Below are 18248 nucleotides of genomic sequence, written 5' to 3'. Positions count from 1 at the left end.
ATTGGTGTGTATGCTTTTGTGCGTTTCACAATTCAGGGTGCAAGCCTATCTAAATGAAGCATCTAAACACAGAATCCTAAGACATAGCTTATATGGTCTGATTTGGTTAGGGATATTTTTTATTATTATTTTTATTTGAAATGTTATGCTAAGAAATTGTTACTAATTTCATTGTTATTTATTATGAAAGGCATCTACTAAAATAATCTGAATAGACTGAGTTCATGTAAGGGTGACAAATGCCCCCTTTGCCTTCTCCCTCCTCCAAAATAAGACAAAACCAGTCACATTTGAAGCTGCTATGATTTTGTTCTTCATACAGTACATGAAGTAAGCTGAGGCTTTTCTGGGCTATGAGTAACAAGCCCCTACCACAAAGTCATTTTCCTTCTATTTGCAAACATTCTGCTTGCATTTACAAAATTGTTAGACTGCCACTCCAGCCTAATTTCCCTTTAGCAGAAAAAACCCTCAGCTGCACATCCTTAGCCAAACTTCCTGATCAGTTCTTATTCTCCCCTCCCCCCAGGAGGAAACCTTTTACTCAAGGTCACATTAATCGTCAATGAAAAGAAGAAATACGACTACTGTCAGAAACCTGTGCTGGAACACATAACGTGCCCTCAGCAAACTCACCTTTTTAACAAATAAAAAGAATTATTAACGCAAAGGTTTCCTTAGTTCTCTTAATTCCATCATCTCACTCAAGCAATGATGGACATCACTTTTCTTGCCATTAAAGGACTGTAGAATTCGCTGAGCAATTCTCCATGTAACGAAGCCAACTTAGGCTTCCTCCACATCTCAGTTCAGGCTCGCCTGTTCCTTTCCTTACTGACCTGCCCACCTACGCCATTCTGTCTGCAGGCTCTGCAGATTAAATGCTTGTACTTCTCAGTCAAGACGGTTACACCTGTGTACAACTTACAGCCTGAAGAAGCTGCCCTCCAAATCGTGTCTCACCAGCACCCACCTCCCTAAACCTCTCTGCCTCCCTCGTCTTCCCGCACTACTTCTCTTTCCTTCCACTGTCTCTCAAATCTCCAAAAAAATCCATTTCTGCTCTATTTTATGGATGCTTATCTGTGTGCATCAGAAATAGAGCACTGCAGCGAATTGGGCATATGCTCTACATTCACAGTGATAAATACAGCAAAAACAAATGCCAAGGGCAGCCCTTGTAATGATACTGAACTCTTCCAGTGCATAGATTAGTAGTATCCACAGCTGCAAGCCACCTGGTTTTCTAAACACATTCACTTTAACTCATAAATACTTCCACCCCAACGGCTATGGGCTTCATGAACTTGACACTGAATCCTCTGCAGTCTTTACTTCAGTGCTGGATTGATGGGAAATCATTCCACATCCCACTGCTAGATTCCCTGCTTACTGATACATTCATACTGCATTAGCTTTTCAGACAGGATGCAACAGCTTTATACAATGAGCTTGATTCTTTCCTTGCAGCCCTGTAACAGGCATGAGAGGCAAAAGACACAAAATACTCTGCCCTAGGGTAGCACAGTAATGTACCTGGCAGCCAAAATAATCCCTAGAGCTGGGCTGAGCCCCTCAGGAGCTTTTCTAATTCATACTCAGGCCATCCAGAACAAGGGAGACAGGAGATGCAAATCCCTGTGTCTCCAGCTTCTTGTTTGGCTGTACGCATTGCAAATTGCATGGAATCAAGCCCTATAATGTTTGTACTCACATGAATACAGAAACACACTGCTATGAAGACAAAGAAATTTATCTTCCTGTTCTTTTGATTACTAAAAGAAAGAACAGAGGAAAAGCTTTCTTTTATGTGGTCGCTATAGAATTTTTGCATTATAATGACTCACAGGATTGCACCTATGGCAGGGTTGGAGGGGACCTCTGGAGATCCAACCCCCTGCTAAAGCAGGTGCACCTAGAGCAGGCTGCACAGAATTGTGTCCAGGCGAGTTTTGGATGTCTCCAGAGAAGGAGACTCCACAGCCTCTCCAGTTCTTCCTCATACTCAGAAGGAACTTCCTGTGTTGCGGTTTGTGCCCGTTGCCCCTTGTCCTGTCGCGGGGCACCTCTGAGAAGAGCCTGGCCCGGTCCTCTTGACTCTCGCCCCTGAGATATTTGTAGACACCCATAAGATCCCCCTCAGCCTTCTCTTCTGCAGGCTGAACAGGCCCAGCTCCCTCAGCCCTTCCTCATCAGGGAGATGCTCCAGTGCCCTCATCATCTTCTCCGCCCTCCGCCGGCCCCTCTCCAGCAGTTCCCCGTCTCTCCTGAACTGGGGAGCCCAGCACTGGACGCGGCACCCCAGGTGCGGCCTCACCAGGGCAGAGCAGAGGGGCGGGATCACCCCCCTCGACCTGCCGGCCACGCGCCTCCTCGTGCACCCCGGGGTCCCGCTGGCCCTCCTGGCCGCGAGGGCACGCCGCTGGCTCCGGGCAACTTGCTGCCCACCGGGACTGCCAGGGCCTTCTCCGCAGAGCTGCCTCCAGCAGGTCAAGCCCCGGCCCGTGCTGGTGCCCGGGGTCGTCCCTCCCTCGGTGCAGGCCCTTACCCTGCCTTTGCTGAACCTCATGAGGTCCCTCTCCGCCCAGCTCTCCAGCCTGTCCCGGTCCCGCTGAATGGCAGCGCAGCCTCTGGGGAACCAGCCGCTCCTCCCAGGTCTGTATCATCAGCAAACTCACTGCGGGCACGCTCTGCCCCTTGACTGATGCCTTTCTGCCTGATCAGTACTTTGTGCTCACTTGCAAGTCTGAGGGTAGACACAAGAATTTACCTCAGAATCTCTGCAAGACAGTAGTATGCACAGTGTTTTGAAAGCACAAAATACAGCTTTACTGCCAGTTAGCAGCAGTAAGGCACCGTTACATGTACGCTAACAGAGGCATTCCTGTCCTCTAAATCTGATGCTAACCCATAAGTCTTCCCATTCACTACCACCTTGTGTTTATATGGTGAAACCGAATTTCATCACTAAAGTCAGTAACTAGCTAACGAGGGGGGAAAAAAAAAGAAAAAAATCAACCTCAGAATGAATCAAAGTTCAGGGAAGTTATGGTATAGATTCAGTGTTCATTCACGGGGCTTTTATTAGACATTTAAAAAGCAGACATTATTAATTTAATTCGGTATTTCGAGAGATTTATAGAATTTTGAAGTGTACCAACCCACTCTAATTTCCTTCTTAAAAGTAACAAGTGGTATTTCAACCCCGTGGTCACCAACAAAAGCTAGTTCCTTTCTGTCTAACCAAAACTTAAAAAAACCCAAAAATCAGTTACAATAATCTAGACCAAACGGTATGTCACAGTAGCAGCCAGCTATTGCAACAGAGAGTTCAGCAGGGCTCTGTAAGCCACTCTGGAACCCGCGTTCTTCCGCGCAGTTACCCGGGCTCGGGGCTAGGCATCCGAGCTAGTGACTCTGCAGGCAGAAGACTATGATGTGTAAACATCACTGCTATGACATATCCTCAGGTTTGGTTTGCTGACACACTGAAATAACGGCTAAATACAGACAGAATATGGAAGGAGGCTTAGGCTGTCATTTTTTCATCTTAAGAAAACACTATCAAAGCTGTTTGTGGTGAAGGACACCTGCCAATGCAGTACATAGACATACATCATGAGGTAGCAAACACATGTCAGGTAAACACGTGTCTTGGCTTCACTTTTTTTTTTAAAGAGGGCAACAATCTCCCCCCTATAAAGAACACTAGAGACAAACACAAGTTCCTAATAACAACAGCTCCAAGACCAAGAAAGCACAGTAAATGCCTTCTTAAATTAGCAACTTTTTAATAAAAATAAAGTAATATTCAGGTGTAGGTCCTTTACTTTGAAGGTGTGTTTCAGCTAAAAAAATGAACTATCAGCTCTGAATTGTCTGAGGCTGTTGGGCACAGTGGTCTACTGGCAGCCCTGCTCAAAAACCCTCAGGTACTTGCTTTGGAAGGCAAGACACCCCAGTACAAAAAGGCTAAAACTAAGTTCTGAGTTTGTGTGCTGTAGAGTTAAACTCTTGTTACTTAATTTTACCCTTAATGCAGGCAACCCAGGAGTTACCTGGAGAACCTGTGTTGACTGCACTTTGCTATGCATCAGCTGGAGAACGCAGGAGAACCCTGCTGATGGAAGACTCAAGAGTCTCCCCAAAAGTTGGCGTTCTCCTACAGACAGCTGTCTGCCTCCTGTGCAGAGCCCATGGAACCAGCCACACTGTCCTGTGTGGATTCTTGTCTCTATAAAAATATTGGCCTGGTTATTAAAGGGCAATTTTCCAGTTCCAGCTTGATCAGTGCAAAACATATCTTTGGTTGTATTCTAGTTAAGTCCAATATGTAAGATACACACATGCATTTCCCTTATTTAATAAGAGCCCTATCTTGGGATTTATTAAATAGATGAGCTCACTGGAGGAGAACTCCTACTAAACCAGGAAAAAAAGCAGGGTAAAGGGGGTAGGGAGTTGGGGAGAAAAGAACAGTAACCTTTGATTGTCATGCCAGCCAGTAACACTGGCCAGCTTTCTACTATACCTTTCTAAATGCAGTAATACATGTTTGCTATTGACCTCACCACTACATTCCCAACTGTTTTAATTTTGGGATTTTACATTAGTTACTTTGGCTCTTTTATATAAGCAAACAGACTGAACCAGTATCTCCACACTGTGTCTGAGGGATGTAATGGACAACTTCAGTAGCAGCTCTTTTGAGAGGTGAATCTTATTTCTGGCTTTCCTTATGAGCAGTACACACTGTTTAGGATTGACTAACAGAGACATCCTGAAAATATAGGCCTTAGAAGTGTCTGTTTCATATTTTAAGTTTCACTGCTGACACTGTTATCAAGGAAGAAGCACATTGGTGAAGTTACAGATCCAAACATTACCTGGGTTAGGCAAGATACAGGGAAAAAAAGATTATCTGGGGGCTTACAAGAACTCTGTCTACAATGCAGTTTACTTTCCATAGAGTGCTTCATAAAAATACTACTTTAAGCAAGATTAACTCTGTGTGGCAAGAATTTTTAAAGCAGTAACGAGCAGTAGGAATAATCTTTGCCAGACAAGCGCAACCTTGTTCCTGCTCTCTTGAATTCGGGTATTGCTAGAGGGGAAGTGATGCGCATTTTGTGCTTTTGAACATGAATCCATTTGTAGATTGGCTTATTTAATAGTCGATAATTAGAAAATAATTAAGATATGCCCAGAGACATTGAATATTTGCTTTTAAATCAAAAGCTGAACTTAGCAAGTACAATCCTGTTAATCACAGCTTCTCAGTAATCAAATTGATTGCCTAGGCAGTTACTCGATCCACACCTCTGTCCTTCACACCTCTTAGTCACTATGTGTTTTATTATTAATGTGTCTGTCAGCTAGTGAGGTGTTTTATCTGAATGTGGCATGGAATAAATATCTTGTCCGGGGTTATGCAAGAAAACTGTTGAGTTAGGAGTTGAGCCTCTGCCACTTGAGTCTTGCTTGAGTGAATTAGCTAATAGATCCTCCCATCCATACACTTAACGGATAAAATCGTGAAATTAATTACAATTTATCTAACAATCCATCTGCTTCTAGCCTTGTGACAGACAGGGGTACATTCATCAAACACTTTTGTTTAGCACATTTTCTATTTGACAGTTTATCACCACAACAGTAGCATTCAGCAGCCAACACTAGTCCAAGTACTTTTTAATGTACTAGTACTGACCAAAACACAACAAGGATTAAACTACTGATCTAAACAAGGACTACTTCTTCCAGTTGCATATAGAAGCAATGCAAAACAGACCTTAAGTGGTTAAAAACACCAGCAACAACTACTGCTTTGTGAAGAAATCTCACCTATCAAACCGAAGCATTATCTCTCCAGTAACTTCCTCCTAACTTCAGGAAAGGGAAGCAAACGAAGCAGCACAGCACTGCTGCTTCCACGCTTTGAAGCGAATGCAGGTCCCTTGGGTGTGAGTATGCTCAGAAAGGAAATCAGCTCCTTGCTTCCCCTACCTGTCTCCTAAATACATCTCAGTATCTCAGACACAGCTAAGAATATAACTCAAACAACAATCTTTTTATTTAATATTTCACAGACTTTTTTTACCAGATACTAATGACAGCATCCAAAATCTATACAGCTGTTCCTACTATAGTCTAGTATGACTTACCTACATGAAAGCAGGGAAATGCACTTGAATATCTTTCAGTGAATTAAACAAAATTAATTAAACCTCCATGTGGATATTTTTATTCATAATCCAAGTGAGTTTCATTTGATTAACTCTTTCACTCCTTTAAATCAATCTACATACAATTAGGCCCCGTTAAGTCTGAATAAGTAAACAGATGATTTTAGCATAATCCATTCAACCCACTTACATTCAAGTTAATTTTCCTGGAGTGTTCCCAGGTAGAAAATTTTAATATTGTTAAAATAAAGCAATTCAATTGAGTGGTATGCACACACCACCTTCGGCATATCATCTACGCCTCACACAAGAAAATCCAAATCGCTGGGACACTTACTAAAAACAATGTCATGACTTTAATCGTTTTCACACTTACCTTTCTCACATTATAAAAGTCTCGATGAGGATTACTCTTTAGTTCTTTAAATTCTGACATTTCATTTAACATCTCATGTAAACTAAATTTTGATTCTAAAAAGTTAAGCCTCCGATGACAATATGTTTTTCTGTAAAAGAAAAAAAATATTAACTGTAATTTAAAACTTTGTATTTCAAGTTCAGAAAGAACTTTACAGTTTTCACAGTAAAAACAAGTTGTTAATTATTTATGAAGACCAAGACAAATTATCCCACCGGTTAACAAATATGTAAATCAATACCAAATGTGGTTTCAGACCAAAGATATTAGTGAAACCTCAAACAGAACTCTACATAAATCTTTTGATGTCCTTTAAGTTGTCCAAGTATTTATTACTGTATCTGTGCATAAACTGCAGCCCTTTTAGTAATGATGATCAGAGAAAGAATAAAACCTGTAATAAAATCTGACGTCAACTGCTACTACTCTAAAACTGTATCTCCAATAGAGCAGATCACCTCATATATATAACAGAAGCAACCTGTAATCCAGATTTACTCACTATGGAACTAATTTTTAAAAATTACCCAAAGTTTACTTGCTTTTTCAATGTGAGGCCAAGATCAGATCCAATATACTTTCATTTTTTATGCCTTAGAAACACATATACTGTGCAGAAATACTTGTTTTCCAAAATAATTTCTTGTGCTCTTAGAGAAATCATGCTTTTTTGTTCCTGCTTGCCTACTCCTGTCTTTGCTTTCATCTTCTGTTATGTTTTTCATTCTATTTTTAACCAATGGCATCGTTTTTTCTCTTCACCATCTGTCAGTTCTTATTGAATCTACAATATTTTTGTTGCACTATTAGTGTAATAGCCTTCTTTTTTCTCCTTTATTGTTGACAATCTCTCCTCAAAGGGACACAGATCCCATTATGAATTTGAAAGTCTGATTCAAACAGTCTCATTGTGTCTGATACTGATCAACACCCATTTGCCTGCTGCAGAAAGTCTTTGTTGGGTTATACTATTATTCAAGAGAGCAGAAGACTGAGAAGTAGGGGTGAAATTTCACCAGTTTAAGAAAAGCAAAGATGAAAGAACGGGTTCTTGGTCTCCAGGTAGCCTCTGTGTGCAACAGATATATATGACAGGAAAGCACTTGCTGCAAACAGGGAAACAATACCATATGAAGAGCTTATGCAACAGGATTACTGAAAAGACTTTTTCCTTTCATTTTGTGTGTATTTATCAGGGAGTGTGAATCAGCCTGAAAAAGCTTAATCTCAAGAAGTGAAAGGTGCAGATGATTGCTCCAACATTCACAAAGGTGCTGCATGTTCTTACTATGTTCTACCGAGGCCTTTCTTACCCATGTCTTCCTGAGAAAGACTGTTAACAAAAGCTGCAAAAAGAAGGGGCGCCAGTATGACTTTTGTTTCAAGTTTCTCCTCCTTGTCCTTAAATTTTCTCAATTATCTGTCTCTTGAAATATAACACACTGAAACTGGAAATGCATTTACCCATCGCATATTGTAAACAAACATACTCAAGCTAGCTTTGAGTTGGCACAGGGATGCTGATAATACTAGCAGCAGCATAGGCTTTTGCTCTTGGAAAGAAGCACTCAGGGAATGGAACAGTTCTGTTCAACCCATCTGCTTTGCCACTATCAATGCAGGTGGACAGATTATGCTGCAGGTGTCAGACACAGACGCAAAGGGGAAAGAATGCATCAGGTGTGACTAACTTGTCACACTGTAAGTGATGATTTGTCAAAGGCAGAAGAACTAGGAATGCAGTGCCGGCAGGCAGAGTAAATACTTCAGAAGAACAGTCTTAAGTCCCTGCTTTGTTCTATCCTAGGGTGGATTCTTTTCCTTTCCTAGTGCTGAGGCCATGAGAAACCTTTATGTTTCCAGTCCTCAGCTGGGAACTAAACTTAAAAACTGGATGCACATGTTTTCGTATGCACAGGGCAAGGACATTGCTTTGTCATGAGTGTCAGTAACTGTACGAGAGTTGCTCTGTTTCTGGTTTTTAGAAATTTCCCAAGAGTTTGATGGTTCTGGGAAATTTCAGACCTATTTTGATTGTGTATGTGTGGATCAGTTTTGCAGCACACGAGCAGTTAATTTCCATCTGGAACAAATCAGACTGCATATTTAAGTTGCTGAGCTGTTCTGTACACTCTACATATGCAGGGTTTCTCTTCATGCAGCAAGACTAGAACAGACATGAAAATTCCAGACAACTGTTCAAAAACCTCAAATTCAGCACAGTCCAAAACAAAATAATAAAAAAAAAAAAAAAAAAAAAGAGGTTTAAGTTTCAGTTCCCATGCCTTAAGAAGTTTGGGTCAGACTTGACTTGAATGGGAACATTTGGCCAATTTCTTGCTTTTCTGTTAACTGCTTCTCATTTTGCCATGGTTGATGAAAAGAAACAACTGTATTTAATTTCTTTAGTTTGTGGTTTGGGTTTTTTTCCCCCCTTTTAAATCTTTCCATGATGCATCAATGCTTGAGAAGGACGAAACACAACATTACTGTAGAGTGAGTATGTTGAGGAATGAAATATCACAAAAGTGAGAAGTATTAAACTAAAAGTAACCAGCAGCCTGAAGGGGCAGAGAAGAAAAACATACGTTGGGCCATCAGCAATTAGAGCAAGGACGTGGCTCAGGTCAAGGGTATAGGTCTCCAGGTCAGGATATGGCAGACTCCGAGGCTCATTGAGTTCCATCATTTCTTTGTTATCATAAACAAATGGAATGCCACCTTTTATTTTGACAACATAATCCAAATTATCTGGAGCATCATCAAGATTGTAAGGATCTTCATTTTCTTCTGGGGGTGAATGGAAATCTGGAAATAAATTTACATTACATTTAGAAGAAATAATTTCACAAGAGGCAAAAAAATACAAAAAGGACTTTCTGCTTCTATAATGCTTCATTTCTAACATCTTAATAGTTTCATTAAAATCACATATTCATTTACTACAAAAGATGTGTTGTTACAACACAACTTTATTCTGACAGGCTTTAATTGCAGACCCTCTCTAAGCCAAGTGCCTACCTTAATTCAAATATTATATATTATTAGATTCTCTGAACCAATCTTTAAAAAGATTTAATACTATTCTTTCTTAATGTAGATGGCACAAGTTTCAGAATAAGTTTTGGTTGAAAGTACAGTTGAGAATGTTGAAAAATAAAACAGTTGTTGACTTCATACCAACCTTCATCATTTTCTTTTTGCTTTCTGACTCACTGTAGTAATTTTGGAAGTGTGTATTTAAGCACACAGTAACGCAGCTGTTCTCATATTGAAACATCAGTCAGAAAAGAACAGGCTGTGCCTTACTACTTCACCTCTACCCTTCCCACAGTCCAATGAGCTAGACTAGTGCATACATACTAGGACTGGTTCCTCTTTCTCTCAATCATTACTGAATGTATTTCAGCCACGGTAGAGCAGGAAATAATTCAAGAGTCAGTGCTTCTCACCGTGACCAAGGCAGTAGTTGTTTTTTTGTGGATTTGTTCAGTACAGATTTGCAATCCCAATTACTTCCCCCCCCAAAAAAAATAAGGTAAAAAACACAAATACTTTTGGGAGATTCAGCTTATGTGAGCATTCTAACATTATCGCTCATGCTAGTGAATGTTCATTGCTTCTTTTACAGTATCTCACTAATGGAACTAGCATAAAATAAGCATCTCAACTACATTTATATCAACTTGAGCTCAGTCTTATCACAGATTTCTTTTCCCTATGCAGTTAAGCCAACATAGAAAAGTAATTAACCAACTCTTTTATTCACCTAGAGCACCTGAATGTATGTTATAAACTGATACCATTCTTATCTCTAATATTCATAGCTGTCCAGCTCAAACTTGTACTAATTAAGAGATTGTGTAATGAAATTTTACTGTTTATTCCATAAGTTTAAAATCATAATGGTAAAAAAAGTTATTAACCTAAAAATAGCTTGGAAATATCTCCCTGGCAGCTGTTCGAAAATATCTTTCCTGTCATGAATATTCAGTATACTGTTCTCTTTACACTCTTTCTATATAACACTTGAAAACATGTTAATTTACCCTATTTCAATCACTGAGCTAGAGGAATACTCATTTAAAATGTCATTTTATGGCTGAGAATCCATTGCCAACCATACGGGCACATCTACAGTGGCACTTCTTTACAGACCAAAGGTTGCTCCTCATAGGCTAATCCAAAAACTAGCACTGCAAATAGTTGAATGCACAAGCAAAGTTTTCAAGACACGACCCACTTAAGTGACAACTATCATTTGTGACATATATAGTGGGGAATACTTTCAACCTAATAAGCCTTGTTGAGAGATCAGTTTATTAACCCAGGCAGAATGCCCAACAAATGTGACTATACCAGCTTCCAGTCTTGACTTGTGTACCATGCCTATGAAATTACTGACTCAGGGCTTACTAAGCGGCATGTCTGTATCATGCTTCAATTTACAATGTAGATGAGCTCATAATCCCTTTTATTTCAGTATGCCAAGACCAGGAGTGACTTCTCACTTTAAACCGTATCCAGATAGCTTTTTCCTGGAGGAACACAAGTGTGCTACTTACCATCCCATTTGCTGCAAAAAACAAGAAATAATCAATGAGCGTCTAGTATGGGATTTTTAGCTTTTGGCAGCTTCAAAGTTTCAGATTAGACACAGGATTTGTAACTTAGGTCCACCAGTGATTCTACACCACTCACTAACAGAATAAATTAAGAGAGTCAAAGGACAGTCAGAAGAGATCATCACAAAAATCCAACTTACCGTTACTACAGCAGTGCATGGGTTTATTTCTAGATTTTAAAAGAACAAGGATATTTACCTGGACACACTTCATCTTCAGCCTTCCATTTTTCATCTTGCATGCTACACAAATACTGAGATGTTGTTCTTGGGAAACGATGGTAGGCAAGACGTGAATACTTTTCTCGAATGAGAAGAGCTTTCACCAGGCCCTTGGCAGCTTGTTCATAATCATCAACTGTAACCTGAAAGGAAAGCCTGGATAAATGCTGACAAAAAATAAAACAGCAGGTTTAGCAACAAACTGAATCCACACCAGGAACAGGGAGACAGAATTTCCAGAAATTTAAGTGTATGTGGCTTGACCATAAGGATCTTACCCAAGGTCTCAGGAAGCCAGCGACAGAAGCACAGTCCAAATACACGTGCAACACATATGCAAACTTTTTTCTCCTACCAAATATTACCCATTTATTATGACTATGTTTTTATCTATTTAGTTTATTTTTTTATCATAAAGAGTATAAAACGACCTGACCTTGACTTTAACCTTTTTACAAATCAATGGGTTCATAAAGCTATTTACAGTTTGTCACACAGCACCATAATATAATGGCATTTCACACTTTATATACATTAGCTCCTTGTGGTTTGGGATTTCCCCTCACCCACACCAACTCCCCCCAGGTACAGAAGGGGGGTGGGGGGGCAGGGAATACCATTTCTTACCCCTGCACAGTAGTCCCCACTAATTGAAACTCTCTGAAACTCTGGTACGTCATATGGCACTTGGACTGGCAGAAAACCACTTGGAAGAACTGGTGTTGCAGGAGACAGAACAGGATTGGCTGATGGTGCTTTCCATTCCTGAGACGGAATTTGTAATGACAAAGACTGGGATCGAATCATCTTGAAACTTTTCTTCCTACAAATTCATAGTATAAAGCATAGAATAAGTCATGGTATAAAACATCACATGCACTGGAAAATTGATTACAGCAAATAAATCATCCCCTAAGAAATTTTACAATGAAATCTCTCATACCTCAGGAAAAATGTTGGTCACAAAATATTTGTGCTTTTAGCTTTTTCCTACTCACATTTCAGCATGCTACACACAATTGCAATTGCTCTCCACATGAATACAATATTCCATAATTCACTTACAACCACTGTAAGATGCCCTAATGTTTGTTTTGTTTCACTTCTTACAAATTCAGTTTCAGCAAGTCACTGTACACAAGGAAAATGAGATCACTGTGCTTTCTTTAGTAGGAGCTGATTCTTAAGAGCATCAGAATTCACAAAATATGGATCAAAACAAATGAATGTTACATATGGTAAATTGTTATAAGTTATTGTGCTATTACACACACTTTTCATTCTTCCAAAAACATGCAGGATTTAAAAACTCATCTAGCTGTCAGACAACACTATGCATCAAAATTTCATATACGGTCATTCAGTTAAACTGGTAAGAAAAAGGACGAGCACATAGCGATTCCTCAGGCAGTGTTTGATGAGACTTGAGCAAAAGGCTAATGCTGGTTATCAGAGTAGTAACGTAGCATGGCTTTGATATGCAAGTCTGTTCCTCCACTCAGGGCACTTCATGGATAACCCCCATAGATTTAATAATTTTTGCCCTTTCTCAGCAAAACTGTGATAGATGTGTACCTTAGACAAACCAGCTAAAAAAGAATGCTGTGTTTTTCAGTGAAGTAATTGTAATACCTCAAGTGAAGTTTTGCAATATCTCTAAAGATTTAATTGACCTTCCTTACTCAGTTTAAATATCTTTAAATGTATTTAAATTATTCATATAATAAAAAAAGATGATGTTATAAACAATCTATGGTATCATGTTCTGTTGCACTGTGGAAATACTTCCTCATTTTGTAAACTAGATGCCAAAACCTTAAAATGTAAGTAAGAATTACTAGCAAATAAAAAGGAATACTGGAATACTCAAATACTCTCTGAAGTTGCTTATTACTTCTGTGACATCCTGAAGAATAAGAACATGCAGTGCTGGTATGATTAATACCCTATGACCAAATTCCATCCTCTCTCAAGTACTTGTAGCCACCTTGGAAATCATTATGATATTCTTGAAAGGCAGTGCTGGATCAACTGAAACTGTAAAAACCGGAAGTTTTACCTGTGTAACTGTCCTTGAAGTACGCTTCAGTCCTGTAGGACAGAGGTGAATACTTTTTCTGTTCCCACGTGTAAACAACATACATACAATATCCCACTTCCCACAGTTAAACTCATTCAAAATTTGAGGTACAGTTTGACAGAACATATTTCTGTAAGATGATTTCCCAAACTAGAAGTGAAACTTATTAGCTCAGGAGGAACGATACACCAAATAGTTGTTTAAATGAAAACATCTAGTTTTCCCTTCTGTGCTTGTTTATGTCTATTAAAATGCCAACTGGGAAACCCACTTGCACAACTCAAAACCAGAGCTCTCAGCCTGTATCATCAGTGTGTCATACCTTAATTTAACCAAATTGACTCTTCTTCCTTCTGTTCCAGAAGCAGGATGCCAAGCATTGCCCAACTGATTGCCCACAGCTAACTGGGTACATGTGTTTAGCTATCACTTTCAGGGGCTTCCTTGTTTGCCTGCTTTTAGAGTCTTTACTCATCCAAGCCATCTGGTGTCAGACTGCTGCTGCATGACTAAGGAACAGCCTAGCCAGTCCACTGAAGTTAAGATACTGGAACATCCTGACATCAGGTAAGGCTACCTCTCTCACAGAAGAAAGTCATAAACCAAACCAACTTTGGCTTCATTAGGTTCACAGGTAAACCAAAGGTGAACTGTACCTTGTTTTTTGAGAAAACCCAAAATGTGTGCTTTTATGGCTGATGGTGGTTAGATTTTTACGTCTGTGAGTTAAGGAAACCTACGAATAACCTCATTATGCCAATACCACTTTTCACCCCCTCCCTTGATGTTCAGTGTCAAGTCTTTGCTTTCATCTATTTTTACAGAGACTAAACGAAGTATGATACCACTGTCATTTTCTCTGTGCTAGAATTCTACATTTCTGCAAATGTAACTAGGAAAAAGTGGAAGGGGAAAATTTTCTTCTTCTGACTTTTTACATTAATGAGCCTTACAGTTGTGTTCACTTTACCCATCTATGCTGTTTGTTAAACTTGCATAAGCAAAAGCTATCATATTGCTGGAAACATAGCTGAGACTACCTCACCATTCCAAGCCCCCTACAGCCCATCCCCGCACCTTCTGCATAGCATGGAAGGACATCACACAGGTGCCCTTAGTACCCGCTACTGACTTCTCTCCTGAAGTAATAACATTCTGCCTCTTATTTGCCAGATATTTCATTATTAACTCAAACAAACTTAAAAAAACTGGTTTTGACTAAGAAAGCCACTACTGAACGAACCTTTTAGCTGTTTCCACAGACTGTTGTTCTGCCAGTTCCTTCTGTAGTTCCCTCTCCTTGGCCTCCTTCTGCCCAATAGGGCAGTCTTCAGGCACGGTGAATAGCGACAAGGCATCTTTACTGTCTTCTTCTCGGAGAACTTTAGCAAATACCTTCTCTGCTAGAAGTCGCACATGCTCATCAACCTCAGAGATGTTCAGCTTTGGAAACTGTCTGGGCATCTCGGCTAACAAGGAAGACAGTTAAAAGTTATAACTACAAAAAGAATAACAATATGAGAGAGACTGTTTTTATTTCATAGTGCACCTATCCAAACCAAGAGTTCAGAGCAAAAGCAGAATAAAACAATTTAGCTATGCAGAATTTAAACTAGTATGCAGTACACAAGAACCATAGGTATCCACCGAATATCTCTACTTGTAGAGCCACGCCTGTTTGTGAATCTGGAACTTCTTGGTATACTCATGAAAATTCCCAAGATACCTATGTACAGATTTGCCAGTAGATTCCATTTACTGGCATAATCAGATAGTCTGTTATTTGAGATATAATGTACGCTTCTCTGTATGTACTTGCACTCAATTTGGAAATCACATTCACTCAGTTGCCTGCCTTCTTCCCTGCTCAGTGACTTCAGACCAATTTTAGAGCCACAAACAAGTTAGAAAAGGTTGACACTTCTGCCTCACCCCATCCTTTCCACAAACAAAAAAAATCATGGAGCTGCTGTGAAATAAAAGGACTGCACAGCAGAAGCAAATACTGTGTAGTTAATGAGTTTGGGGGTTTTTTAGTTTGTTTTCAGTTGTTCATATACTGCTTCTGAATTGAATGTGGGAAGAAAACAGAATATGGACTTTAATTTCTACTTGGCACTTCCAATATCACTCTTCAAAAAAAATATGGTTTATCTTTTTAATTTTAAGTAGCCTTTCATCACAAAGTATTTCCATTTTGTTACAGCGGCACTATTGAAAATACTGCCTTTAGTGTTTCTTCTGTAGTTTCATGACTTGATTTACATTTCATTCTCATACAAGCCAAAACATGAATTTTGACATATCTGGTAGCATTCTGGAGGGAAAAAAACTGCAGTGCTTGTAAGCTAGTGACCAGCATTATTTATTATATACTGAAGCTTTTTGAATGCCTTCAGTATGATGGAGCTTGTAACAAATAAGATTAAATTCTTTATTACATAAGTTAAAAATAGCAGTGAGCCTGTCACAACAAACGGATCCAAGCACGGCCAAAATGTGAAGTCTAGGTCCAGAACCAGCATTTCAGAACCCCTTTTGGTTACAAAAATGCAAACATATTTTATAAGACAGTATGCATTTAAGTAAGTGTATGCTGAAAGTCAGCATGGAGCATGGCAGTTTTTCATCACTCCAGGCATAACTTATCAGGGCCCCCATTACAGTATTTTTGTAGCCATGCTGCAAGTTTCAGATGTTGATATGTGATCCTTTTGATATGTGATCCTGTTGTTTTCAGCCTAAAAGATTCTAATTAATGTCCACCCGTTTTCACAGTTGCTTTAAGAACACTTATTCTAAAAGAAAACATACTATGAAAAGTTGACAAGAGATATACTGGAACATAACATGGCAATTTAGTGATCATCGACATTATTTTGCATTCTTATTTTGTAAGAACCAGTTCACAGCCCAGTGGAAAAACATGGCCTGTTTTAAAGAATTGTGCATCTGACTATGCTGTTTCTTTGCCTGGAGAGTATTTGTTTTGCAATTAGTATTACATCTTCATAAAATCAAGTATAACTATGTAAGAAATATAAAAATACATACATGTTTAGCTGAATGATTCGATGACAATGCACTACGATGTCTTAGAAGCATCCAAACTTAGATTCAGTTTCTCAATTTCAAACCTCAATGAAGTCATGGGAGTCTTTCCACTGACCTCAATGAGCACAGTTGTCAGCAACAGTAACTGCCATCCATACAGCTGCCAGCAACAGGGGACTTTTGGGCCACTTCAGCCAGGCAGGAACAGTCTATAGTTACTCAGCTACAGTAAGAGTGCTAGCAATAATAGTACGACGTGGAATATTAATGTTTCTTCTTCTGTTAAATCAGCAATTGAAATATTTTCAGTACTAGCTGACTAGGGCAGGAAAAATCAATTGGTTGTATATTTATCATCGGCTGAGAATTTTCCCAGTATAAATGAACCTTTTCTTAGAGAACTGCGATCAGAAACAGGAATGCAGTAGGAAATAAACGAGAAACCACACTGTATTTTAAATCATTACAATAAGATAGCGAAAAGTCAGAATATATAGTTAGAAGTACACTCCGCTCCTGAGACCAAAGGGTGGGTTTTTTGCTTTCTTACAGAATCTGATCTCACATTCTCCCCTCATGTAAATGAGAGACTAAGGCATGGAACACTTGTAAAGGTAAGTTCACCCACATCCCTGCTAGCTGATGTCATTGACAGGAGTTTAATAAACTCAAAATAGTCATGAGGCACCTCATACTATCCTCAGGTAAGCTGTGCCATCCCGAACTGGAAGAGGGATGTAGCCAGTATCCTTCTACCGAAGTGCTGTCCTTCCCCCAAGGTGAGCGACTAGGGAAGCCACCAGACATCCCTGCGGGATGGGCAGGGGGCACGGAGGCCGCCTAGCAACGCGCAAATGCCCTTTTCCCGCATATTCCTCACACAGAAAGGCTGCTTTAGCTGCTCTTTAGCTCTGCACCTCACGGCAAGAACAGCAAGCTATTTCCCTGGGAACACGCTGAACAGAAAAGCGACGGGACGGTTATTTAAAAGGCAGACCCCGACGCGGGACTGAGCGGGCGGGAACCCGTAACGCCACAGCGGCAGGGGCCGGCGGGCACAGCCCCCGGGGGCAGCGCGGGGAGCGGGGCCCGCCGCCCGCAGGTGGGCAGGGCGCTGCCACGGCCCCGGGGTCCGGCCCTGCCGGGCCGGCGGCCAAGGTCACCACCGACCCGGCCCTGCCGGCTGCCTCGGGACTTACCTAGCGCCGCGGGGAAAGCCATGCTACGGCCGGGCCGAGCCCCGCCACCGGCGCTCCCGCCGGCCGGGAAGCCTCTGTCAGAAGCCGCCGACAGAGGAGGAGGAAGCGGTGGCGGAGGGAGGAGCTGCTGCCGCCAGATACAGCCGCTCCCCTCTGCCGCATTCACCCGCCAGCCGGCCGCCCCGGTACCGCAGTGCCACGCCGCGCCGCCCCTTCCCCGGCCCTTTATGGCCGCTGCGGCCCCCGGGCGGAGGAGCCGGCTCGCCGCGCCCCCGGCCCCACCGGGGCGGCCCGCTGCCTCCTGGGTGGCGGCATCACGGCCCGGGACGGCCCCACAGCAGGTGGGGCGAGGGGCAGGCGGAAGCCTCCCGCCGGGTGAAGCGCCGGCCCCGGGGCAGACCCCCGCCGGGGTGAGGGGGGGCCGCCGCGCCCGGCTCCGCCCAGCCCTGGCGCGGGGCGCCGCTAA

At 41.2% G+C, this 18248-nt stretch overlaps 1 protein-coding gene across 3 annotated transcripts in view; it reads right to left on the bottom strand.

Annotated features, from left to right (window-relative positions):
* Positions 1 to 18248, bottom strand: part of AMPD3 (adenosine monophosphate deaminase 3) — a 33043-nt gene that overhangs the window by 14534 nt on the left and 261 nt on the right. Inside the window, exons 1-6 of one of the 3 annotated variants that reach the window (XM_055814490.1) lie at positions 17783 to 18192; positions 14773 to 14998; positions 12077 to 12272; positions 11427 to 11592; positions 9192 to 9411; positions 6562 to 6691 (exon numbers count right to left, since the gene is read on the bottom strand). In XM_055814490.1, coding sequence (XP_055670465.1) covers positions 6562 to 6691; positions 9192 to 9411; positions 11427 to 11592; positions 12077 to 12272; positions 14773 to 14998; positions 17783 to 17804 — 960 coding nt within the window. In that variant the 5' untranslated portion in view covers positions 17805 to 18192. Of the gene's footprint in view, positions 1 to 6561; positions 6692 to 9191; positions 9412 to 11426; positions 11593 to 12076; positions 12273 to 14772; positions 14999 to 17782; positions 18193 to 18248 lie in introns of those variants that run through there. The other 2 variants (XM_055814489.1, XM_055814492.1) reach the window with 2 other exon arrangements.

Source organism: Falco peregrinus, chromosome 9 (assembly GCF_023634155.1).
Source record: "Falco peregrinus isolate bFalPer1 chromosome 9, bFalPer1.pri, whole genome shotgun sequence".
NCBI lineage: Eukaryota > Metazoa > Chordata > Aves > Falconiformes > Falconidae > Falco > Falco peregrinus.
Note: the sequence above shows the minus strand (reverse complement) of the source record. Positions and strands in the feature narration are given on the sequence as shown.